General features: G+C 45.9%; 1 protein-coding gene across 1 annotated transcript in view; it reads right to left on the bottom strand.

The window, feature by feature from the left end:
- The window catches only part of bean1 (brain expressed, associated with NEDD4, 1), a 104,374-nt gene that overhangs the window by 14,888 nt on the left and 62,043 nt on the right, over positions 1 to 27,443 (bottom strand). The window contains exons 4-5 of the mRNA XM_041192460.1: positions 9,373 to 9,582; positions 3,436 to 3,577 (exon numbers count right to left, since the gene is read on the bottom strand). Of these exons, the coding sequence (XP_041048394.1) occupies positions 3,436 to 3,577; positions 9,373 to 9,582 (352 nt within the window). The remainder of the gene's footprint in view (positions 1 to 3,435; positions 3,578 to 9,372; positions 9,583 to 27,443) is intronic.

Here is a 27,443-nt window from a genome sequence, read left to right as displayed (position 1 = left end):
GAGACAATTGCCCATATATATATATCAGCAGCTGCCTCCACGCATGTGGTTTTGGTGAGGTAGGTGTCTGAAACCCTAAGTGTGCAGATTGGACCTGATAGGAGCAGGTTTCAACCTTGTGGATTCATTTGGATAGCCAGGGTATCCTTTTGAAGAGTTAAGCTACCCCTTTGGATATGGTCCCGGGATGCCTTTGGGGGAGGTCAGGTGCTCTTTGGGATTGTTAAAAGAAGACATAAATATGCATAAACTTATAGTGCCATCAAAACTATCAAGATGTCAAAAACCTGCCAAAGAACTGTCAAAACTCTTTAGAACTGTTAAAGCTCATTAGAACTGATATAACTGTCAAGGGATTTAACTTTGCTGGGCTTTAAATTAAAAAAAAGTGTGGAGTTTTAAAAAACTAAGTTCTGGTTGTCTCACACTGTCTGTTGACATAAGCCTGGTGGTAATCATTACAGGATTTGTGCTGCCTGACTCATTTTACAACCTTACATTATCACAGTGGGGTGCCTGTTAAGTGAGCAGTTTGTCTAACAGCTCCAAGTAGTTATAAAGTAGAAATGTTTGTTTTCATAAGAGATTAGTTGAAGGGATTTCAATGTATTAAATGTCTTTTTTATCAATCAGGGTGTTTTTTTTTAAATAATGATGTCTTAATGTACACATAGCTTTATTTTATGACAGCATGGTTCCTGAGGCCTGCCCATGGATATGAGGTGAGTTGGCAAAGGGTGTTGGGTTGGGGGCATGGGTTGGCATGAATGGCCACTAAGTTGGCATAGGGGCTATAAAAGGCCATGGGGTGAATGGGAGTGGTGATTGGCATAGAAGGTATGAGTCGCATGGGGATGAGTAGAGGGGCATGGGTTGTCGTGGGGGTATGTGGGTTTGGGGAGTGGGTGAGGGCATGAGGTGACATGGATGGGGCATGGGTAATGGCGAGGGTTGTTGTGTGATTTACTATTTTTTTCAGTCTTTTACACAGTACCGGCAGCCCACCTCCGCACCCAGCTGCCTCCACACCCAGCACCTGGGGGCAGTGGGCCCCCAACTTCTAATCCAGCCCACCCGCCCGGAATGAAAATTCCAACTCCTGGGCCTCCTTTTCCCAATCGGGTTCACAGGGCCGGGAAATGTCCCGACGCTGCGGCATGGAGCCGGGAGTGAAAATCCGAGCCGCACACCGAGTGTTGTAGAAGGACCTTGGCACCTTTCCTGACTTCAGGGTGTCCTGAAGCATTTCACAGCCAACCAAATACTTTCTGAACGGTAGTCACTGCTGTTGCTTAGGAAATAACAGCCAATCTGCTCACAAACATCAGTGTGATAACAAGCAGATAATCAAATCTGTTTGCGTGCTGGGTTGAGGGACAGATATCGACCAGTACACCTCAGCAGTAGAGCAGAGCTCCCCTTGTGCTGTAGTGTGAAGTATGAGCCTAGTATTCTGCACTTTTGAGTGTCTTTGGAGTGGAAGTTGAACCCATGACTTTCAGAATCAGAGGTGATGCTGCCTCTCATTGAGTCGCAGCTGGTGCCTGAGATAAATGATTCAACAAAAAGCACTGAAATTCCCAAAAAATCAACGACTAGTGCAAGACTAATAGGCAGTTAGACAGCAGTTAGCTGTTGCTGCTCTGGTTATCGTCTGTCTCCACTGCATGGAATACTGAACACAAATTCCGGGTACTCTCTGCAAAGTGACATTAGTAGGTCACTGCTGCCGGGTGCTTCATCTGACTGCATCTCATTACACTGCAGGAAGTGGAGACACACTGATGCTCAGACATCAGACAGCTGTCCATTCTAGTCCAGTTTTACATGCATCTGAATGGATAAACACACTTAACTCTCTCCCACTCTAAACAGCTAAAAATGTCTGCTGGATAATTCTAGTATTAATTCTGTGTACACTATGCATTTTTAAAAATCCTATCACCAATTTCCCACCTCCCACCATTTTCCCCTCTGCCAACAGTCCCATACATGCTGGTCTTAACTCCTGGTCCATTAAAAAAAAATATGCATTCAGTTATGTGGGCATTTATTGCCCATCCCTAGTTGCCCTTGAGAAGGTAGTGGTGAGCTGCCTCCTTGAAGTGCTGCAGTCCATGTGGGGAAGGTATGCCCACCGTGCTGTTAGGGAGGGAGTTCCAGGATTTTGACCCAGCGACAGTAAAGGAACGGCGATATATTTCCAAGTCAGGATGGTGAGTGACACGTTGTCATGTTGTCATTATTCACGAGCAAGGCTTCAACATTAATGTTAGCGATGGCTCAGTTGGTAGCACTCACTCCTCGGATTTGGATCGTTTTGCATTCAAGACCCACTTGATTCAATGCCCGCCTCCTAGAGTATTATGGGGGACTGCTCAGGGGTGGGGGTGAGGGTGGTGAGCTAGACGCGCCTTGCATTTTACGTGCCCCCCCACCCCCCACCCCCCCCACCACTGACCAAGCATATGCTCGGCGGGGGCCATAAAATCCAGCCCAAAGAGAGAATGGGGAAGGCAAGAGAGGAGAAAGAGAATGATGAGATGACAGAGAGGAGAAAAAGAGAGAGAGAATAAGGAGAGAAGGTGAGAAAGAAGAATCTTTCGATGTCTATGGAGGTTGGGCTGGGGACCGCAGGAAAGGCAATGTTGTGAAACATTGGCTGGAATCGTTCAGCCCTGCTGTGGTGGGACCCACCACTGGAGATTCAGCAGCCCAGCCAAAAGTCCACTGACGTTCAGCAGCACAGGACAATCCTGGCCGGTACTGTGTGAAAGATTGAAAAAAAGAATAAAACACACAATAGCCCTCACCACACCCCCTCCTCCCCCACACACATTACCCATGCCCCATCCCATGTCACTTCATGTCCTCACCCACTCCCCAAACCCCCATCATGACAACCTATGCCCCTCCACTCACCCCCATGCCACTCACACCTTCTATGCCAACCACCACTCCCATTCACCCCCATGGCCTTTTATAGCCCCTATCGTCTTCCTCTTGACTATTTACCAATTGAAATAAAATCATAGAAACAAATGGCTCTGAAGTAGGCCATTCAGCCCATCGTGCCGGTGCTGACTCTTCTCTGCTCTTTTCCCATAGCCTTTGCAGACGTCTTCCCCTTCAAGTATTTATCTAATGCAGTTGGGAAATGGAAGTCAATACTGCATCCAAGAAAGCTTTTAAGCCTCGTTGAGACCTGACCTCCTGGGCAATTTTGATCATTTGAAAAGAAGAGAGCTGCATAACCCTGAAACAGAATTTGAAGGTGTAGACTTGGAAACTCAAGCACATTGATACCTCAGTTCATGCAGTACAGCAAATCATCTAAATCCGTCTCCATGAATATTTTATTTGCTTTCTGTTGTTACTGGTTGCAAAGTTCCACAAGGCCATAGAGGACAGGCACCAGGCTAGGAAGATACTCACTGCGGAGGGGAATCCTGATACATCACATTGATCTGTGACAGTGTCTCAATATAGGAGTCAAAATCGAAAGTGGGGGAATACTCCTCAATACACGTCGATCGCAGCTCTCCGACAGATCCTCCAAATGAGAAGCCATCTGGGGCTGTTGGATAGAAACATGGAGAATATGTCAAGGCGTTTGTTACTGTATGGGTACAGTCATTTAGCGGTCATGTAACTAGACTAATAATCCAGAGGTTTAGCCTAATGATTCAGAGATATGAGTTCAAATCCCACCATGGCAGATGGGGAATTTAAAATCAATCAATTAAATCAATCTGGAATAAAATTCTAGTATCAGCAATGATGATCATGTAACTTTTGCAAAAACCCATCTGGTTCACTAATGTTCCTTTAGGGAAGGAAATCTGCCGACCTTACCTGGTCCGGCCTACATGTAACTCCAGGCCCATACCAATGTGGTTGACAATTAATGCCCTCTGAAGTGGTCTTACAAACCACTAAGTTCTATTCAAAAAAGGTGGCTCATCACCACGGGCCATTATTTTCCAAAATTCCCTAGATTCTAGAACGGTCTCAGTGGTTTGGAAGTTAACAAATGTAACACCTCTATTCAAGAAAGGAAGGAAAGAGAAAATAGAGAACTACAGGCCAATTAGGCTGATATCAGTCATTGGGAAAATGCTGGAATCCATTATTAAGGAAGTTGTGGCAAAAAATGTAATCTGTTTTTTGTGATGTTGAGTGAGGGCTAAGTATTGACCAGGACACCAGGGAGGACTCGCTGCTCTTTGAACTGGTGCCATGGGATCTTTTACATGCACGCAAGCAGGCAGATGGGGTGTTGGTTTAATGTCTTGTCCAAAACACAGCACCTCTGACAGTGCAGTGCTCCCTCAGTACTGCACTAGAGGATCAGCCTGGAGTTTTGAGCTCAAGTCCTAGTGGGAATTGAACCTTGTGATTCAGAGGTGACTGAACCACTGACTGAGCCAGAGCTGACACAAAGAGGATTAAAGGATATGGGGACAGTGTGGGCAGGTGAAATTGACGTGGAAGATCAGCCATGATCTTGCTCAATAGTCTCGAAGGGCCGAATGACTGACTCCAGCTACTATTTCTTATGTTTATTTTAGGTTTACTTGAGGGTGGAGAGACTGGAGTTGTTTTGTGGAAACCATGAGGAAGCAACGGGTCTCCCTCATTTCCTGGCTGAGATTGCACCCCATCCCACCCACCATGTCCACCCCCAGAACCCCGCTTTACTTGAATGGTGGGGACAATCCCGTGGGTCCCGGTCTGTGATTCTCCGCTCCCCATTGCCATTCCACTCTGGCCAGATACAGCATCTGTTGCAGCTCAGACAGGATCCCAAGGTATGGTGATGAGGCCTCCACACCTCTGGACCCCTGAGGTTCATCCCAGCTCCTGGAATTGCATGCACCCTACCCTTGTCCTAGTTTTTAACACCACACCACTGAGCCTATATTTATTTATTTTCATAAATTACAGGAATTTTCAGGTATAATGACAAGAGTTCAATGACCAGAAATGTTAACTCTGTTTGTCTCTCCACAGCTGCTGTCCAACCTGCTGAGTATTTCCAGCATTTTACGTTTATATTTTATATTTAATGTAGTAAAATGTGGCAAGATGCTCCATGGGAGCAGTTATCCAACAGAAATTTGATACAAATGGCCTAAGGAGATATTGGGACAGGTGGACCAAAGGCTTGGTCAGAGAGCTAGGTTTTAACAAGGGTCTTAACGGAGGAAAGGGAGGTGGAGTGGTGGAGAGGTTCAGGGAAGGAACTCCAGAGCTTGGGGCTTTGGCAGCTGAAGACACAACTGCCAATGGTGGAACCACTAAAGCTGAGGATGTGCAAGAGGCCAGAATTGTTTCCTCAACAGCAACCCACCAGCTACAGCCGGGGTAGGGACTGCAGGGGAGATGGAGAGTAAAGCTACCTCTACAATGTCCCATCATCCATTCCCAGGACAGGTACAGGAAGGGATTAGATACAGATTATAAAACTCCCCCTACACTGTCCCTATCAAACACTCCCAGGACAGGTACAGCACAGGGTTAGATCCAGAGTAAAGCTTCCCCTACACCGTCCCCATCAAACACTCCCAGGACAGGTACAGAACGGGGTTGGATACAGAGTAAATCTCCCTCTATACTGTCCCAATCAAACACTCCCAGGACAGGTACAGAACGGGGTTAGATACAGAGTAAAGCTCCCTCTACACTGTCCCCATCAAACGCTCCCAGGACAGATACAGCACGGGGTTAGATACAGAGTAAATCTCCCTCTATACTGTCCCAATCAAACACTCCCAGGACAGGTACAGAACGGGGTTAGATACAGAGTAAAGCTCCCTCTACACCGTCCCCATCAAACACTCCCAGGACAGGTACAGCACGGGGTTAGATACAGAGTAATGCTCCCTCTACACTGTCCCCATCAAACACTCCCAGGACAGGTACAGCACGGGGTTAGATACAGAGTAAAACTCCCTGTACACTGTCCCCATCAAACACTCCCAGGACAGGTACAGCACGGGGTTAGATACAGAGTAAAGCTCCCTCTACACTGTCCCCATCAAACACTCCCAGGACAGGTACAGCACGGGGTTAGATACAGAGTAAAGCTCCCTCTACACTGTCCCCATCAAACACTCCCAGGACAGGTACAGCACGGGGTTAGATACAGAGTAAAGCTCACTCTATACTGTCCCAATCAAACACTCCCAGGGCAGGTACAGCACGGGGTTAGATACAGAGTAAAGCTCCCTCTATACTGTCCCCATCAAACACTCCCAGGACAGGTACAGCACGGGGTTAGGTACAGAGTAAAGCTGTCTGTCTGTCTCTCTCTCTCTCTGCACTGACCCATGAGTATTGCACAGTTTCAGTCTCAGAAGGGAATTTCCTACTCCTGCAACGTGTCACCGTTCAATTTCCAGCACAATAGACATGTGTGTAGGGAGTGAGGAGGGGTCATGTGAAATGTTGAGAAGCCAGGATGGAGTGAGTGATGTGTGAAAAGCAATGGTTTACTTTGAGCCCAGTCACCTGGGCTCGAGGCAATAGATTATTCCCTTGTTCCTACTGTATATTAATCAGGATGCCCATTGGTACAATATACTGCAACTGAAATAAATCTAGCTTGTGGTTATCGTGACAATAATGCTCCAAACAGTACAGGCTGCATGATAAAAACAGTTGAGGAAATGGAGATTTATAAAACCTTCTGAACTCAGAACAGCTTCTGTCAGTGACCTAGAACCATTAGAGGTGATCACATTTGCAGACATGTCTTGCGAAGCAGCAGCTGAGGAGCTCTGGGCGCGACAGAGTGTGACCAATTGAGCTCGATCAACACGACCACTGCAAATTTAAATCAGGGTCAACACATATATTCAGAGCTTGATAGTTGCCTGATGGTGTGTTTCACAGCCTCACGGTCCAACCAGTTTCCTGTTTGGATTGAAAGCTTGTGGTTTATGGCCAGGGTGAGTGATTTGTTGTTATCTTCGCTATCTCAGAGTCATTTAGCTAAACTTTCTGTGCTGGGGGCTGTAAGATGCATGTAACAACGTTTGTGTGGAATTCTGTGCCAAATCTAAGGGCTCACCCTATTTACGAGGCTTTGTAACAGGTGGCATTTCTGTCTCCCCCTAAATATGGCTGCTTTGCTTCTAGTTCCAATGCTTTGCTGACCAGCGATCCTTCTTCCACCCTCCATACACTTCAGCTTGTCCAAAGCTCTGCTGCCCATATCCTAACTCACACCGAATCCCATTCACTCGTCACCCACCGTGCACACTGACCTACTTTGGCTCCTGGTCCAGCAACGCCTCGATTCAAAAGTTCTCATCCTTGTTATCAAGTCCCACCATGGCCTCGCCCCCTCCCTGTCTCTGTAATCTCTCCCACTCCCACACCCCCTGACACCTCTGCACTCATCTATTTCTGGTCTCCCGCAACCCCAAGTTTAATTGCTCCACTATTCACTGCTGTGCCTCAATCTGTATGGGTAAAATTGTTGGCTTGGCGGGTGTGTGCCCGACCCGCTCGAGCATAAATTGATGCGCGTGGACGTCGGGTGAGTGTCCCAACATCAATGCGCAGTCCTGCGATATTTCGTTTCGTGGGTGCACGCTGAAGTTGGCTATGCGCCCGCCGACAATTAAAGGGCCTGTTAAGGCCAGTAAAGGAGCAATTCAGCGGAACTTTTCGCTAAAAGGCCAAACGGCCTTTGAACTTTTTTTTTAGGAAACCTCATCCACAGCTGGGATGAGGTTTCCTAAAGCAAATGAAAATAAAATAAAGATTTTAAAATGTGATTTATAACATGTGACAGAGCCACAAGGGGACATGTTTTGTTACATTTTTAAGTTCTTTATTTTTTTCTATAACTCCATCTCCTTTAGGCAGCTTTGTGCCTCAGGGAGATTATGAAGTATGCGCTTGTGCGCATGCGCTAAGCTTGTGCTCCCCCTCCTCTCCCTGCCCGTACAAAAAGCGCTGGGCGCTGCCACTCGTCTTTCACGCTGGGCAGGCCTTAATTGGCTCACCAGCGCGAAATCGCCTTCTGGCCCCAATCGTGGGCGGTGGTCAGCATCCCGCCTGCCCCTGCCCACTGAGTCCACCTGACAAGGGCAAGATTCTGCCCTATGAGCCCTAAGTGCCCCACCCAAACAACTCATCCTCTCTCGCCTCCTTCTTGATGCTCCTTGAAACCCTACCTCCATTATTAAGCTTTTGGTCATCAAGTCCTACTGTCTCCTTTCTAGGGTAGGGTCCAGCTGTTACTAGCTGTTCTCCAATAGCATACCCAACAATTCGGCAGGAAACTAGACCGTAGGAGACCTAACTCTCAGCTCAGCGCTGTTTGGCCACTACTCCTATGGGAACAAGTCCTGGTTTGAACTTGGGGCTTCTGGTTCAGAGATAGGGCTACCACTCACTGAGCCACAAGACCTGCACCCATCCCAAGGCCAATATTATCCCCACCCAAACAACTAATCTTCTCTCGCCTCCTTCTTGATGCTCCTTGAAACCCTACCTCCATTATTAAGCTTTTGGTCATCAAGTCCTACTGTCTCCTTACGTGGCTTGGTGTCAATTTTTTGTTTGGTGATGTTCCTGCGAAATATCTTGGAAAGTGTTAAAGGTGATAAAGGCGCATTATAAATGCAAAGGTGTGGTCAGCGATTGGTTGGTTTGTTCGTAATATGGGTTCGGCAGTCACTTTTGTTTCCTGCAGTTTCCTACTCCTTATCCCATCCTCACACAACACAGCCAGATCCTTTCTAGGGTAGGGTCCAGCTGTTACTAGCTGTTCTCCAATAGCACACCCAACAATTCGGCAGGAAACTAGACCATAGGAGACCTAACTCTCAGCTCAGCTCTGTTTGGCCACTCCTCCTATGGGAACAAGTCCTGGTTTGAACTTGGGGCTTCTGGTTCAGAGGTAGGGCTACCACTCACTGAGCCACAAGACCTGCACCCATCCTAAGGCCAATATTATCCTTCCTGAGATGCAGGGCCCAGAAATAAATGCAGTTACTCCAGATGTGCTCTCTCCAACTGTAGCATAACAGCCACCGCTTTGTATCCAGCCCCTTCAGATAAAAGCCAGCGTTTCATTAGTCTTTTGAATTATTTTTTATACCTCTGCATTAGCTATGTGATTTCTGTACTTGGATCCCAAGTCTGTCTGTTCCTCTGCAGCTTCTAACTTTTCACCATTTAGAAAATGCTCTGATCGATCTTTCCTAGGGCCCCAAGTGGACAACTTGCCTAGAAAACATATTGAGCTGGGTGGGGGGCCACAGCCGAGGGTTGTCTCTCTTAAGTGTGAAAAGTTTAAGGTACAGTTCGGACTCGGAGTGGCAAGGAGGAGGCTGCAGTGCAAAAGGGACTCACCATAATTGGCCTCGGTCCTGAGATGAGAGTTTCTTAAGCGGCCATCTTTTCTCAAGCTGCCGACGATGATGGTCATGCAGGAGAGGAAGAGGACCAATCCGATCACGATTCCCGCCACCACCAGGGGCGACACCAGCAAATTGGCATCACTGCTGCCCTCGTTGTAGTGTGAATATCCACTGTGGCCACCACTCTGGTTCGAATGAACCTCTGAACATAGAGAGAAGGTTTTAGCAGAGCGAAGAACTCCAAAGATTCCACCCAAAGATTACCCAATATTTTCAAGTCAGCCAAATGTGACGAGGACTAAAGCTGTCATTTGGAGTGTGTCTCCACATTTGCTCTACTTTGAAATTGTGTCATTGACTGAGAGAAACAAGAAAAATGGTAGTTAGTGTACTCAACACTCCGACAGAGAATCCCACCAGCAACTCTTGTACTTCCATTTCTGATCTAGAATTTGACGAGGGCAGTGACTGAAAGTCAGTCTATTCACCAGCCAACAAGAGAACGTGTAGCATAGACAAATCCTAATGGAAAGAAGAAACTTGCATTTCACTAGCGCCTTTCAATACCTGAGGACTTTCAAAAGTGCTTCACTATTTAGAAACGTAGTCTCTGGTAATGCAGGAAACACAGCAGCCAATTTGCACACAGCAAACTCCCACAAACAGCAGTAATGATGAGATAATCTGGTTTACTGATGTTGGTTGAGATAAATATTGACCAGGACACTGGCCATCATTTTCAGAATCTAGGCCGACACACTGAGTGCAGTATTGAATGAGTTCCGTGTACGTGGTATGTTAATTGTGCTGTTACAACATACGGGTGAAGGTCATTTAATTAAGTACTTGGAGCATCAGAGTGCTGGGGCACTGGGTTAGTTGGTAGGAGGCAGACGTATGTAATGCTGCGTTCTGTAAATAAACCTACGGTCAAGAAAAGGACTTGCATCTAGATTCATACTTCCCGATCTAGCTTGGAACTCATCTATCATGCTGCCCATTTCGGATGATATAAAATATCCCACGATAATATCTTCAGGGAGAGGACAGGTGTCCTCTTGCTGCCCTTTCCAACGGTTATCATTAAAAATAGATGGTCTGGTCATTTATCTTATTGTTGTATCAAAGTCACTTGCACTAAACCATCAGGACAGTGAAAGGTAGGCAATGAATGCTGATCTTGCCAGCAAAGTCCATGGGTGGGATTCGTCCGGTCCCTCCGAGAGTCAAGGGGGCAGGATTTTCGGGTTCGAAAGGCGGGCGGGTCCAGGAGCGGCCAGGAAACGATCTGTTTGGCCACCTGATTGGCCCCCCCCCACCCCCGACTGCGATTTCAGGCTGGTTGGCCGATTAACGCTCAGCGCTGCCTGGGTTTGGGAGGTCGGGGAGGGGAGGGTGAGAGCAGAAGTCTGCCCATGTGTGGGGGAGTGTGAGGGAGCTGCCTCGGGGAGCTGCACAATTTTATATTCAAAAATAAAGAGTTTTAAAAATCTGAAAAAAAACGTCTTGACATCCTGTAAAATTACTTCCCTAAAATTTATATTTATTTTTTATTTATTCTGTCCGTGGATGAGGTTTGCAAAAAAAAAATATCAAAGGGCTGCCTGGCCGATTAGCCCGCCCACCAACCATAAGGTCGGGCGTGCAATGAAAAATAGGTTTTAATTCATCGAGTAAGGGCCTTAATAGGCCTTTTCGTTGTTGGTGGGAGCGCTGCCGACTCTCGTGCGCGCTCACCGACCGAAGTATCGCGTGGGCGCACGATGTCGTCGGGACACTCGCCCAGCGTTATCGCCCGCTATTTTACACCCGATCAGGTCGGGCATCTGTCCGTCCGTGGGACGTGGAGTCCTGCCCGTGGAGTTTTGGCTGGGCCACTGAATTCCCCGCTGTGGCGCCCAGCACCATGGGGCCGGAAAAAACCCGGCCTGTGCCGTGAGAACAACGAAACAAAATGAGCTGGTGTCTGAAGGACCCGAATGTACAAGAACTGCCTGCATTTACATAGTGCCTTTAACGTGGTAAAGCATCCCAGGGCCCCGTACAGGAGCATTATCAAACAAAATTCAACACTGAGCCGTTGACGCTGAGAATTCCCCACCGTTCTTTTCGTTGTGTTACGAGATCCTTTGGTGTCAGTCTGGTGCTGCCGGGACTATGGAGCTGTCAGCCATCCGATTGGCCGGCAGTTCTCTAAGGTGAGACATTCTCCTGAGATAGGGGTGGAGGCTTTGCCTTTAAAGCCATGAACACTGATCATAGTGTTTTACTACAAGGCAGCTGTTGGGATCGTTGGCGAATGCTCAACTGACCTTTTACCTAGGGGTCAGGGGACAGGGGCTGCAGTGCACCATAAAATCCAGTCCTGTGTGTGGGTTTTAACTCTCTCCTAACTCACTTCTCCTTCCTTTATAATTTTGAATTTATTCACTACGAGTGCAGTACTGAGGGAGCGCTGCACAGCCAGAGATGCCATCTTTCAGATGAGACATTAAACCAAGGCCTCATCTGCCCTCACAACTGGACACTATTTCGAAGAAATGTGGGATGGGGGGGTGGGGAGGTTCTTCCTGGTGTCTTGGCTAATATTTATCCCTCAATCAACATCACTAAAACAGATTATCCAGTCATAATCACACTGCTTGTTGTGGGAGCTTGCTGTGCATCTGTTGGCTACCACGTTTTCTACATTACAATAGTGACTTCAAAAGTACTTCATAGGCTGTGAGCGCTTTGGGACATACTGAAGTCTTGAAAAATTCCACATAAATGTAAGTCCTTCTTTTTAAAGACAGATTCACGTCCTCTCTAGGGTAGCTGGGATTGTTGCCAATGAGCTAAGAAGTTTTAGGGGGAGTTCAGACGAATGAAAGCTGGTCTTATTGAAACACATAAGATCCTGAGTGGGTTTGATGGGGTAGATACTGGGAGGATGTTTCTTCTTGTGGGAGAGAGTAGAACCAGGCAACACTGCTTACGGATAAGAGGTCTACCATTTAACAGAGGTGAGGGGAAAAAAATTTTCTCTCAGAGGGTCGAATTCTCTTCCCCAGAAAGCAGTGGAGGCTGGGTCGTTGAATTTATTCAAGGCAGAATTAGACAGATTTTTGATTGACAAGGGAGTTGAGGGTTATGGGGACAGACAGGAAAGTGGAGTTGAGAGCACAACCAGATGAGTCATGACCTTAATTGAATGGCGGAGCAGGTATTAAGGGCTGAATGGCCTACTCCTGCTCCTAAGTCCCATGTTCCTCTTTGTGGAGGTGTTCAAAATCACAGGGGGTTATGATGGAGTGAATAAAATGAAAAAAGCCAGAGGTGAAATGAGGAGAATTTCCTTTACAGTGAGTTGTGATCCGGAACATTGCAGATGCAATAGGAACTTTCGAAAGGGAATTGGATAAATACTTAAAATGGAGAAAATAAAAACCAGCCATGGAAAAACAGTATGGGAATGGGACTAATTGGATAGCACTTTCAAAGAGCCAGCACAGGCACAATGAGCTGAATGGCCTCCATTTGTGCTATCTGATTATATAATTCGATGAAGGCATTTCCATTTGGTTGACTCAGAGAAGCTTTTGCACAACTTGTGATCTTGCACAAATTCTACTCAGACGTATGCTAATGTAGATAAATGTCATGATTTTCTGGGGGGCTTCTTGTCCGCAATGTGCTGCGCAATGGCTGGGGCCGTAGAGAAATGAGAAAAACTGCTTTGCTGCCAAGACAAACCCATAGCTTTCTTCATCTAAAGCTAAATAAGTTATTGACAATGAAGCGAGGGGAAATAACTGACAGGAGAGTAAAATACCAACTGGGAAATAGCAACAATAGATGGTTAGAGTTGGTGCAAGAATAGAAAATAATCATTGAAAGTCAAAGACCAGCCATGATCTTATTGAATGGCGGAGCAGGCTTGAGAGGCCGAATGGCCTACATCTGCTCCTATTTCTTATGAGTTTATGTAGGTAGACAGTATTTTTGTCTAAAAGAAAGGCACTAATTCTTGGGATGTAAGCATCACTGCAAGGCTGACTTTCATTGTCCACCCTTCATTATCCTACGTAAGAGTGGTGGGCCTTCCCCTTGAGCCACTTGTGGTGCTGGTGTTTTTATAACTTTCTGTGAAGCACATACTGCACTGCAGTGTCAATCTAGGTTACGCACATATCTCAGCTCCTGGAATGGCATATTCATGGGCTGTGAGCATCGCTGGGCAGCCCTGCATTTATTGCCCATTGCTAGTTGCCTTTGGGGAGGTGGTGGTGGTGAGCCAACACTGCAGTCCCTGTGGTGTGGGTACACCCACAGTGCTGTTAGGAAGGGAGTTCCAGGATTTTGACCCAGTGACAGTGAATGAACAGTGATATAATCTCAAGTCAGGATGGTGTGTAACTTGCAGGGGATCTTTCAGGTGGCGGTGTTCCCACCTATCTGCTGCCCTTGTCCTTCTAGGTGGTGGAGGTCATGGGTTTGGAAGGTGCTGTCGAATGAGCCTTGGTGAGTTGCTGCTGTGCATCTTATAGATGCTATGCTGCTGCCGCTGTGTCAGTGGTGGAAGGAGTGGAAGTTTGTGGATGGGGTGCCAACCAAGTAACTACTTTATCCTAGATGGCGTTGAGCTTCCTGACCATTGTTGCAGCTGTACTCATCCCGCTAGCGGATATTATTCCCTCACATTCCTGGCTTGTGCCCTCTAGCTGGTGGACAGGCTTTGGCGAGTCAGGAGGTGAGTTACTCACAGCAGAATTCCCAACCTCTGGCTGGTCTTCCCCTGTCAGGGCCTATACGTGGCAACAGTAAGATGGCGATAAGGATAGGATGGAATTCCTTTTTACATTTCCTTTGCGAAAGGCTGGAGAACATTATGGCACATTTTTGGAACCTTTAAAGTTGATCTTGAGGAACTTTGAGCAATTTGAAAGATTAAGGCTTCATGTGTACATTATATTCAGGTGCACTTTGACATGATGTCTAACCAATGTTGCCTGTGGGACTCTAGTAATATGGACTATTCTGAAATTAATGAAATTCTGGACTCATATGATGGCACAACTAAGAATGAGATTGTACTGAAAGTTATATTGCCCAAAAGGAAGCAGTGCCAAGTGAGACTATTGCAGATTACATTCTTGAATTAAAGAAACTCTCTTGTCACTGTAGATGTGTGGCACAAACTTAGAAATGGACCTTCGAGACACCTTCATAGAAGGCCTAAAGGACAATGAAATCTAGGCTACGGTTTTGAACAAAGGCAATAAGCTGACGAGAAAGGGGACCTGTGATGAGACCACAGCCATGGAAATGGTAGAAGGAGATAGTTGCAAATTGCAAGAGAGTTCTTTTCCTGAGCCAGCTGGTTCATATGATTTAACTGAGACCCAGGCCTCAGCAGCTAAGTTCACAGTCTCAGAGTCAGAAATTTAGATGTTACTGTTGTCATGATAGCCACCAGCCATTTGAATGCCCCTTATTCCAGTCAAAGTGCTATGCCTGTCAGAAAGTCAGTCATATCCAAATGGCATGCAGGAGTAAAGGAATCAGTACTTCTCCAGGTTGAGGTTGTGGTGGATCTAAAGCGAGTTCAGGAGACTGGAAATCCTTGACTGCACATACGCTAGATATGGATACAGAAGTTGATGTTATTGGGTAGCAATATCAAGAATTGTACTCGGTCATAGAGCAAGAAAAACAGCACATGTAAGATGAGAGTAGAAAGGTTGAAGATATAATTTCAGTGCCCACAGTAAAATGAAAGTCAGAGATTCACAATTTACTTTCATTGTTGATGGAGCGGCAGCCATGTCTGTTACTTTGGAAGGAAAGGGCAAGAAATCCCTAAGTCACATTCCCTTACCCAAAACTGGTATGAAAAGCTGACTAGTTATTCTAATAACAGTATTCCAGGGTTAGGCAAAGTTAGTGTTAGAGTGGAATAGGACAATGTATCCTATTACTTGTCTATGGCAGTAGTACTAGGAGGGAACCAAGTCTGCCAGATGGGAAGGAATTGGCTTAAGAAAATAGGGTTAAGCTGGGCTGAGTTACTTACAGTAGGGATCAGTAAGAGTATGTCTGCCATTGAGGCAGTGCTAAAAGAGCACAAGGTGGTCTTTCAGCAAGAAAGATCAAAATGATAAAATTAGCCTTAAATATGATATGATATTGAACATTGTAAGTTACCAGATCATGCAAATGAGGACTTTCTCTGGAGATTTCCCCTGAAATGTGATTCATTTCTAGCCACTATGTATGAATTACTGTACATTTGTACTGTACAACAAATGATATGCCAGTACCTGTCAGAGAAATTAGTGAAGGCTGGCCTATAGAGTGTGATGATGAGAAATTGCAGGAGTATTTTACATGTAGAAATTAACTGAGTGTGGATCAAGGCTATCTCCTATGGGGGTTAAGAGTCATTATTCTGCCAAGGTTTAGAGATTGTAAGAGGAACTTCATCAAGAGCACACAGGGGCTGTCCATATGAAAGCAGCAGCAAGGAGCTTCTTTTAGGTATCCAAAGGTAGATGGAAATATTGAAGAGCCGGTAAAAAGTTGTGAAGTATTTCTCAGAATGGGAAATGATCCCACCAAGGTCCCTTTCAAGGCATTGTCAAACAGAAGAGAACTGTGGGAATGAGCGCGTGTTGATTTCTTCGAAGTGGAAGGAAAAGAGTACCTATTTTGGTCGACAGCTATAGCGAGCCGATAAATGCGGAGCCAATGCCAAAACTATTGAGGTTTTGAAAATTTGATATGCAGCTAATGTGTTGCCAGAGATGTTGGTGTCAGATAACGATCCACAATTTACTTCAGGAAGAACTTGAAATAGTTCTGGTCAAGAATGGAGTCAAACACACTGGAATACCTTATCACCCAGCATTGAATAGTTCTGCAGAAAGAAGTGCACGGATTGTGAAGGGGCCTTTGCCGAAGTTGTTGGCTGCTCCTCAATTCGAGGGCGATGTCTGCTCAAGGTTGCAAGTTTCTGCCATGGGTCTTCATGCGACTGAACAAACCCACACATCTTTGAGCACATGGGGCAGAACGTCTCACGAGGCTGTGGGATCCAGAGTGCAGGATCCGGGTCCTTTATTTTCCTTCTCTGCTGCTGCGCTGCTTCATGATTAAAGGATTTAAGCATGATGCACCTTGACTGAAAAGTTGTCACCATTTTGAACGATTAGTAACAAGCTGCTCCCAGTCATTAATGTCAATGCTGCTGCGCTTCAAGGAGAGCCTCAGAGTGTCTTTGAAGCATTTTCTTTGCCCTCCCCAGGAATGTTGGCCATTTGAGAGTTGGGAAAATAGGACCTTGTGGGAGATGGTTCTTGGCCATCCAGACATAGTGTCCAGCCCTTTGGAGTTGATTTTGCAGGAGTTTTTCTTGAATGTTGTGGAGCTGGCTTCAAGAAGGACACTAGCATTTGCTTATTGGTCCTCCCATTGAATCTGGAGGATGCAGCAGAGGCATCGCTGATGGAATTTCTCTAACACTCTTATGTGCCACTCATACACAGTCCAGGTCTCACTGCAGCACAGGATTGTGGTGATGACAGCTGCTCAGTTAACTAGGATTTTTGTTAATTTGCGGAGGTCTTTGTTGTCAAACCACAGTCTCATTCATTTTTCTTGGATTTGTCTGGCAACAAAGACCATGTCAGAGGTTCCTGTGGAAGGTCTAAAGCCCCAATGGATCTGAGAGGATTTCCTCAGCCCACAGGAAGTTTAGGATTCGGGAGAGTGTATGTCAGGATTTTCCCTGCATGGACATGGGGGAAATACCTCGATCGTTTCCACAGCATGATTCATCTCCTTTCCTGAAGATAGTTACAATTGTCACAGTCCTGAGTCATGGGGACAGGGAGTTCTTTTTCCTCCCAAATCCATAGGATGAGTGCGTGGAGTCTCAATGTGAGAATAAGCTTTGAAGACCTCAGCTGGAATACCATCGATTCTATACTTTTCATCCTCTTGATTGCTTTTTGCAGCTCTCTCATTGATGGTGGTTCATCCACGGATTCTAACACAGGGTACTGGGGGATAGCCTGGGGAGTCTCAGCTGCCACTGTGGATTCACAGTTGAGGAGATATTCCAAATGTTCTTCCCAATATTGACAGATGACATTTTTATCCTTGAGAAGAGAAACACTATCCTCTGAGCGAAGGGGATTTTGTCCATTTGACATTGGTCTATAGGTGATCCTTGTGGCTTCATAAAAGCTTCACATATCATGATGGTCAGCCTATAGCTGGATCTCTCAGGCTCTCTCTTCCCATCACATGGCCTTTATCTTCCAGATTGTCTTTGGGCGTTAGCCTTGAGCTGTTGGAATGGTGCCTTCTTGACTTGTGACCTTTTGGGTTGTTCTACTAGGCAATGCAAGCTGCTTCTTTTTGTTCCAGGTCACACATTTCGGCATTGTTTTCATCGAACCAGTCCTGGTGATGACAATGCTTGAACCCAGTACAGCTGACTTTATTTGATCCCACTATTCAAAGCACTGGCACCTCCTGGATTATGTCATTGTTTGAGTCCGAGATCTAAGTGATGTCGGCATCACTCAATCTATGGGGGGGGGGTGTTAAAACCCAGGAGTCCTTGAGGAAGGAGATCATTGTTTCAGCTCCAAAGCAGCCCGAACAAAGAGAGAAATTCCAAGTGCAGCTCACAACCAATCTGGAAAATCACTGCACATCCAACTCAATTTCAGAACGTTTACAGAAGTATTTGCTGGGTGAAAAGCTAGGTAGCAATTTTCATTTTTCTTTCCAACACAGGATAAACAATTTTCTGTTCTCACAGTCTATAACAGGTTGTTCACCTTATGAGTAAGTGTTTAAACGCACTCCTAGGACAAAGTTTGCTTAAGCCTAACGTCAGTAGCAAAGTAACAGAAAATCAAGACAAAGTGAAAATGAGTTATGATACTCCAGGCATGAAGCTTAGAGTCCAGGATATAACGCTCATTGGGTCGGCACACGCCCAACCTGACTGAGCGTAAAAGGACGCGCAACGATGTCGGGCGAGCGTCCCGATGTCACCGCACGCTCGCGCGATATTTCGGTCGGCGGGCACACGCAGGAGTTGGCAGCGCGCCCGCCGACAATTAAAAGGCCTCTTAAGGCCGTTAAAAATGTCATTGAAATAAATTTTCGCTGCCTGTGCAACCTCATGGTGGGTGGGGCGGGTGAAAAGGCCAAGCGGCCCTTTGCATTTTTTAGGAAACCTCATCCACGGGCGGGACGAGGTTTCTAACTGCAAATAAAAATAAAATAAAAACTTTTAACTTTTCATTAATAACGTGTAGTTGCTCGTGTGACAGGGTCATACCAGGGGACATGTTTTTGAACATTTAAAAAAAATCTTCATTTTGATTTTTCACAACTCTTCATCTCCCTCTGAGGCAGCTCTGTGCCCTACACTCAATGCTAAAGTCTCATTCATCTTTCTTGGATTTGTCTGGTGCCGAAGACCATGTCAGACGTTCCTGTGGAAGGTGTACAGCCACACTGTATCTGGGAGGATTTCCTCAGTCACAGGAATTTGAGGGGAATCCTGAATTTTTGCAGTTCTCCCATTGATGGTGGTTCCCTCATGGATTCTACCACAGGGCACTGGGGGTAGTCCGGGGAGTGTAAGCTGCCACTGTAGATTCACCTGCGTGTGTGCGCAAAATTGCATTCTCACCCTTCCCCCCTCACACACGGGCAGCACTGAGTGCTGCCATGCGAGTTTCACTTTGGGTGGGCCTTAATTGGCCCATCAGTGTGAAATCGCGGCGTGGCCCTGATTGCGGGAGCTTCCCGACCGCTCTCGCCTGACCCCCCCACCCCCCCCACCTTCCAAGCCCGCCCGACGAGTCAGAAAACCTGGCCAGAGAGTTCAGTGCTGGTCAGAAGGTCATGGTGAGAAGTCACTGAGGTGATAAGGATGTGATTGGAGTTATAGCATACAGCCTAGGGGAATTCACATATCCAGTGGAAATTAGAGAGAGACTGCGTTAGTGCCATGTAGCTCATTTGCTTGAAAGAGGAAATCTGACAAAGGGAGAGCTTGAGAAACCCCCTATAGTCCAAATTCCTGTACAGCCCAAAGTGAAAGCCAGATAGAAAGTAAAAGTCACAGGGAAAGTGAAAGTTTGCTGGTATTACAGAATCCCCTGGTAGAGCAGAGTGAGTCAGTGTCTTTGATTAAGACATCAACGTCACAGACCCAACCATTAAGCGGAGTTGGTAGTCAAGGTCAAAGTTCAGGTTTGACACAGTCAGAAATGTTGAAAGAGCAGAGTCAAGCTAATGGAAGGAAATCCACAGACAGAAAGAGAAAGAAGCGTGATAGGTTAATTGATTGTATGTAAGAAGGACGAAGAAAAAAATTGTTCATTTATTGTCATATGATATTTTTGTTAAACACATACCGGTGTTTAGGAAAAAGATTTTTTTTACATGCAAATTGCTTTGGTATTATTGGCCATATGTGTTTTGGTTGTCATTACAGTAAAAACAATTATAGCCAACTTGTTTAGTTTTCAGGCATTGTTGATGTAGGTTTGGTCATATTGTATTCTGGGAAATTATGTAAATGTCTCATTCTGTACTTTAATGTGTAAATTATTTGTTTAAGTAGGGAGGGAGTGTGTTACTGTATATTGCAAGACCTGAGCATTTTATTATATTGTCCTGTCTGTTGGGGAGGTGTAAATGTAAGTTAGTTCAATAATGGGTGGCTGCAGTTGAGCGTGTGTTTGTTAGTCTTAGTGCAATACACAACAGATTCATAATTCAATCCAATTCCGTGAGGCTGCAAAGATCTGCTGAACCATGGTGCTTCTGGGGAAATTAGGAGTTGTAAAGGCAAAACATTTTAGAAAATGAGCTAAAGCCCTAACCTGCAAATTCAGCTTCATCCTGTTTTCTGGATCCTTTCTTGGGATTGAATTTGATTATTCCTATCTCATGAAAAAACAACACTTATCAATCTGTGCTAAATGGAAATTGATGCAACTTCATAAAAACAAAAAACTGTGGATGCTGGAAATCCAAAACAAAAACAGAATTACCTGGAAAAACTCAGCAGGTCTAAATGGTAGGTCCAGAGTGAGACTTAAATCAGACTTGAGGGAGCTTTACTCTGTAACTAACCCCGTGCTATACCTGTCCTGGGAGTGTTTAATGGGGACAGTGTAGACGGAGCTTTACTCTGTATCTAACCCTGTCCTGTACCTGTCCTGGGAGTGTTTGATGGGGACAGTGTAGAGGGAGATTTACTCTGTATCTAACCCTGTGCTGTACCTGTCCTGGGAATGTTTGATGAGGACAGTGTAGAGGGGGATTTACTCTGTATCTAACACCATGCCGTATCTGTCCTGGGAGTGTTTGATGGGGACAGTGTGGAGGGAGCTTTATTCTGTATCTAACCCCATGCTGTATCTGTCCTGGGAGTGTTTTATGGGGACAGTGTAGAGGGAGTTTTACTCTGTATCTAACCCTGTGCTGTACCTGCCCTGGGAGAGTTTGATGGGGACGGTGTAGAGGGGGATTTATTCTGTATCTAACCCCATGCTGTATCTGTCCTGGGAGTGTTTTATGGGGACAGTGTAGAGGGAGTTTTACTCTGTATCTAACCCCGTGCTGTACCTGCCCTGGGAGAGTTTGATGGGGACAGTGTAGAGGGAGTTTTACTCTGTATCTAACCCCATGCTGTACCTGTCCTGGGAGTGTTTGATGAGGACAGTGTAGAGGGGGATTTACTCTATATCTAACCCTGTGCTGTACCTGATGGGAGGCTGCTTGGCTAGAACCTTCCTTTCTCCGTGGTGACATCCCTCACTTTGATCAGCAGACAAAGCTAAATAATGAAAAGCAGCTTGTTTTCTTCCTCCTGGCCATTGTTGGTATTATCATAGGGAGTGTGAGAGTAACCGACTGGCAATGCGACAACACTGAGACAATTACACCCACAGTACTCAGATTGATTATAGTGATCATGCCATTCTGCCCAGATATTACATTCACTGGTGGCTGTGAATAGATTCATTACCAGAACATCACATAGCATCCAAAATGATGTAATTGCTGTAACATAATATGCCCAGCAAATCGATATCCAGATAGTGTCAGAGAAAGCTTATTAAAATGGAATTTTCAGAGTGGAAGGAATCTTCCGAGCCAGGGAAAAATCTTTCAGATGGTTGAAAATCATTCTGTGACCTTGAGCGGTAAAGCTATGTCTGTGCTTTGAATTAACTGCTGGCTTTTTCTCCTCTCTCCCTCTCCTGTCATTTGATAAACTGACAAAGCACTCCCTGTGTTGTCATCTGTGGTTCGAATGAGATAACCTGACATTGAGTATCACGGATATCAGCACTGCACACTCAACACTCAACCTTCTTCCATTTTTGTGATCTGAGCTAACATTTACCCCTATCCAATTTTGCTTGCTGTGTACCACTCCCTGGCATCAGAATGCTCTTAGGAACCGAGGACTTACAAGATCAAGGAAGACCAAAGCCTGTCTAGTTTACCTATTACCAACAGCAGAGGGTTGGGTGAGATTACCTACCTGGATACTAATGAACCAAGGGAGGACTTTAATTAGGCTGGAAGTTACAAAGGTTCACAGAGAGAAACAATGAAACATTCTGAGATGCACCAAAGTGACAACGTCAACCTTTGTCCAATGATGTCACGTTGCCAATGACATTGGCCTCCTTAATCCCTTGACGCCTGCATTTTGCATTTCTATTCTCCCCTCTTGTGCATCCCCCATTTCCTTCACCCCACCTTTGGGGCTGTACCTTCAGTTGCCAGGGCCCCAAAGCTCTGGAAGTCCCTTGCTAAACCTCCCTACCTCTCTGTCCTCCTTAAAGATACTCCTTAAAAGCTATCTCTTTGGCTAAGCTTTTGTTCTTTGGTCCTAATATCTCCTTATGTGGCTCAGTGTCAATTTTAGTCTAGCTACACTCCTGAGAAGCCTCTTTGGAGATTTTACTTCACTAAAGGTGCTAAATGAATGCAAGTTGTTGTTGTGTCCAAAATACTAATTCCTAGAAGCAGCTTCTAAAATGTTTCATTTTTCTTCATCCTTTAGGCATAAGATCAATAAATAACATCGCACTGACAGCAAGCTCAGAACGCAATATTTTTTCGCGGTGCCAATTCTGTCCCGCTCCTTTATCTCCTGAAGGGATTGAGTCCTTGCCCATGGAAACCCCTCACCTAAATGAGGCATTATTCTCGTGCACATCTAAATGGTGGGTTCAGCTGGGTCATCATCAAGGTGTTGGACCAGGAGCCAATTAGGTCAATGAGCACAATGGGTGATGGGTGAATGGGACTAGGTGTGAGTTAGGATATGGGGGGCAGCATTAGTGGAGGATGGAAGTTGGGACACTTCTTCCTACTTCCCCCGGACCATGACCTCACCACCGAACATCAAGACATTGTTTTCAAGACTGTTACTGACCTCATCTCCTCCGGAGATCTTCCCTCCACAGCTTCCAACCTCATAGTCTTCCAACCCCAGATAGACCGCTTCTACCTCCTTCCCAAAATCCACAAACAGGACTGTCCCGGCAGATCGATCATGTCAACTTGTTCCTGCCCCACGGAACTCATTTCTTCCGATCTTGACTCCGTTCTTTCTCCCCTTGTCCAGTCCCTTCCCACCTACATCCGTGATTCCTCTGACACCCTACATCATATCAACAATTTCCAGTTCCCTGACCCCAACCGCCTCCTCTTCACCATGGACGTCCAATCCCTCTACACCTCCATCCCCCACCGGGATGGTCTGAGGCCTCTCTGCTTCTTCCTTGAATAGAGGCCCGAACAATCCCCATCCACCACTACTCCCCTCTGCCTGGCTGAACTTGTTCTCACACTGAACAATTTCTCCTTAAACTTGTCTCACTTCCTCCGAGTAAAAGGTATGGATATGGGTACCTGCATGGTCCCCAGTTATGCCTGTCTCTTTTTGGGGTATGTGGAACATTTCTTATTCCAGTCCTACACAGGCCCCCTCCCACAACTCTTTTTTCAGTACATCGATGATTGCTTCGGTGCTGCTTCACGCTCTCATCTGGACCTGGAAAATTGATCAATTTTGCTTCCAATTTCCACCCCTCTATTACCTTCACATGGTCCATCTCTGACACTTTTCTTCCCTTCCTTGACCTCTCTGTCTCCATTTCTGGTGATAGACTATCCGCCAAGATCCAATACAAGCCTACCCACTCCCACAGCTACCTCGACTACAGCTCCTCACACCCTGCTTCATGTAAGGACTCCATCCCATTCTCTCAGTTCCTTCGCCTTCGTCACATCTTTTCTGATGATGCCACTTTCCAAAATTGCACTTCTGGCATGTCTTCCTTCTTCATTAACCAAGGTTTCCCACCCATGGTGGTTGACAGGGCCCTCAACTGTGCCTGACCTATCTCCCGCACCTCTGCCCTCACATTTTCCCCTCCCTCCCAGAACCATGATAGGGTCCCCCTTATCCTCACTTATCACCCCACCAGCCTCCGCATTCAAAGGATCATCCTCTGCCATTTCCGCCAACTCTAGCATGATCTTCCCCTCACACCCCCATCAGCATTCCATAGGGACCGTTTCCTCTAGAACACCCTGGTCCACTCCTCCATCACCAACAACACTTCATCTCCTTCCCAAGGCACCTTCCCATGCTATTGCATAAGGTGCAACACCTGTCCCTTTACCTCCTCCCTCCTCTCCGTCCAAGGGCCCAAACACTCCTTTCAGGTGAAGCAGCGCTTCACTTGCACCTCCTTCAACTTAGTCTACTGAATTCGCTGCTCCCAATGCGGTTTCCTCTACGTTGGAGAGACCAAATGCAGACTGGGTGACCGCTTTGCGGAACACCTTCGGTCTGTCCGCAATCATGACCCAGACCTCCCTGTTGCTTGCTATTTCAACACTCCACCCTGCTCTCATGCCCACATGTCCATCCTTGTCCTGCTGCAATGTTCCAGTGAAGCTCAACGCAAACTGGAGGAACAGCACTTCATCTTCCGACTAGGCACTTTACAGCCTTCCGGACTGAATATTGAGTTCAACAACTTCAGATCATGAACTCTCTCCTCCATCCTCACCCCCTTTATTTTAAATCCCCCCTTTTCCTACACTCATTCTTATGTTTTATCCACTTATTTTTATTTATTTATCCATGGTTGCATCCCCTTTTTTTATCCCCCCTTCTTTCCCATTTTCTTTCCGTTTTTCCCCCACCATTGCTCCCACCACTCCCCACTGCACCACCACCATCACCACCCCCCCCGCCCCCCACCCCCCCCCCCCAATCCCCCACAGGACCATCTGTCACTTGTTCATAAAAACAAAAAAACTGCGGATGCTGGAAATCCAAAACAAAAACAGAATTACCTGGAAAAACTCAGCAGGTCTGGCAGCATCGGCGGAGAAGAAAAGAGTTGACGTTTCGAGTCCTCATGACCCTTCGACAGAACCAGGCACTCCCTGTGCATTATTGAGTAAGTGCTGCATCTTTCAGCTGAGTTGTTAAACTGAGATCCTATTCGTCCTCTCCAGTGGACACAAAAGATCCCACGGTCTCTATTTAAAGAAGAGAGGTGAAGTTCTTCCAGGGATCCTGCCTAATATTTATCCTTCAACCCCAACATCGCTAAAACAGATTGATCATTATCAATTCACTGTTTGTGGGGCCTTGCTGTGTACAACTTGCCTGTCATGTTTCCTACATTGTACTGTAACGGTACTTTTTGGCTCTAAAGTACTTTGCAATATCTCAAGATTTTAAAGGCACTTGACAAATGTAAGTTCCCTCCTCTCTGTCCAAATCCCTCCATATTCTTACCCGCAGCCAGGTATTGTCAATTAACCTCAATGCTCTTTTCCGCTCTTATTGGTTTATTCCCTGGGCGAGGTGAACATGCAGGCTTTGAGGATTTGATTGTGGTTGCATTTGACTGTGCTACTCCCTGCTGGCACTCACCACCCATTAATAAGTTTATTTGACACCTACAGAAATCTCTCAGCAGCAGCCTCCTGACTGAATTGCTGAGAAATTCACTCAGTGTTTGTTTGTTAATCCAAAGATGGAGGATACACACGTTGTGCCCAATCTCAGCCCCAGATCCTTTGGAACAAATTTAAGGATTTCAGAATTTCACAGGATTTCACAGTTCTGTCGAAGGGTCATGAGGACTCGAAACGTCAACTCTTTTCTTCTCCGCCGATGCTGCCAGACCTGCTGAGTTTTTCCAGGTAATTCTGTTTTTGTTTTGTCACTTGTTCATGTTGTTCTTTCACATAATGCTACCCTTGTTCTGCTATAATCACATTCTGCTTTCTTACCTTTATGTCATTATCAGCACCTTTTTTAGCATTAACCACTACCGTTAACAATTCCTTTGTCCTTTTGTTCATGACATCTTTGTCAGTCTCTCCTTAGCTCCCACCTATTGCTGGCCTTCTATCCAGCTCCCCCTGTCCCAACCCCCTTAAACAGGATAAATTTAGTCACATTTCCACTTCTCTTCAGCTCTGAAGAAAGGACATACGGACTCAAAACGTTAACTTTGTTTTTCTCTCTCTGCAGATGCTGTCGGACCTGCTGAGTTTTTCCAGCATTTTCTGTTTTTGTTTCAGATTTCCAGCTTTTATGGATACGGGAGGGTGGCCAGAAGGGCAGAAATCCTTAAATTTGTTCCAAAGGATCTGGGGCTGAGATTGGGCACAACGTGTGTATCCTCCATCTTTGGATTAACAAACAAACACTGAGTGAATTTCTCAGCAATTCAGTCAGGAGGCTGCTGCTGAGAGATTTCTGTAGGTGTCAAATAAACTTATTAATGGGTGGTGAGTGCCAGCAGGGAGTAGCACAGTCAAATGCAACCACAATCAAATCCTCAAAGCCTGCATGTTCACCTCGCCCAGGGAATAAACCAATAAGAGCGGAAAAGAGCATTGAGGTTAATTGACAATACCTGGCTGCGGGTAAGAATATGGAGGGATTTGGACAGAGAGGAGGGAACTTACATTTGTCAAGTGCCTTTAAAATCTTGAGATATTGCAAAGTACTTTAGAGCCAAAAAGTACCGTTACAGTACAATGTAGGAAACATGACAGGCAAGTTGTACACAGCAAGGCCCCACAAACAGTGAATTGATAATGATCAATCTGTTTTAGCGATGTTGGGGTTGAAGGATAAATATTAGGCAGGATCCCTGGAAGAACTTCACCTCTCTTCTTTAAATAGAGACCGTGGGATCTTTTGTGTCCACTGGAGAGGACGAATAGGATCTCAGTTTAACAACTCAGCTGAAAGATGCAGCACTTACTCAATAATGCACAGGGAGTGCCTGGCTAGATTATGTGCTCAAATATCTGGAGTGGCACTGAGTCCTGCAGCCTGCTGGCTCAGAGGTAAGAGTGTTATCCACTAGGCTATGGCTAGCATCTCTCACTGTCAACATCTCACCAGGTATACCGAGATCAATCTGTTGCAGCTTTCACGCCCGGTTTCTTCAAGGTAATTGGCTTTGGGATGACAGCAGAGTTTATCACTCTACAAACAACCGAACAAAAAAAAAGCTTGTTGTGAATCCAAATTAATGACTGGAAGGCAGATGATTTCCATTGGGATTTGACAACAGCTTCTCATTCATTTCAGTTTCCACAGGGAGGGTGTGATGGTCAGATGGGGGAGGGGTGGGGAGGGGCAGGCAAGGTAAGCGTTAAAATAATACAAAGGAAAATCCTAATAGGGTGAATGAAAATGGCAGAATTGTTCCAACTCAATCACGAGGAGAAAGGAACAAGGCAGCATCTGCTGGCAGATCACTGGGCTTCTAATAAGACCAGAAACAATGCAAACAGGCCTGTCACTGGGCAGAATTTTATGGGGTGGCAGGATTTCATGCCCCACTACCCGAAGAATTAGTGGGGTAAGCACCCCCGCCGCCATTGAACATTCTGAGCAGCCCCTCACTCGGGAAGAAGTCCCGCCTCAGAGATCTTCCGGCCAATCAGATTGGGTGGCAGCTCCGTAGACTC

The sequence above is a fragment of the Carcharodon carcharias genome, chromosome 7 (genome assembly GCF_017639515.1).
Source record: "Carcharodon carcharias isolate sCarCar2 chromosome 7, sCarCar2.pri, whole genome shotgun sequence".
Classification (NCBI taxonomy): Eukaryota; Metazoa; Chordata; class Chondrichthyes; order Lamniformes; family Lamnidae; genus Carcharodon; species Carcharodon carcharias.
Note: the sequence above shows the minus strand (reverse complement) of the source record. Positions and strands in the feature narration are given on the sequence as shown.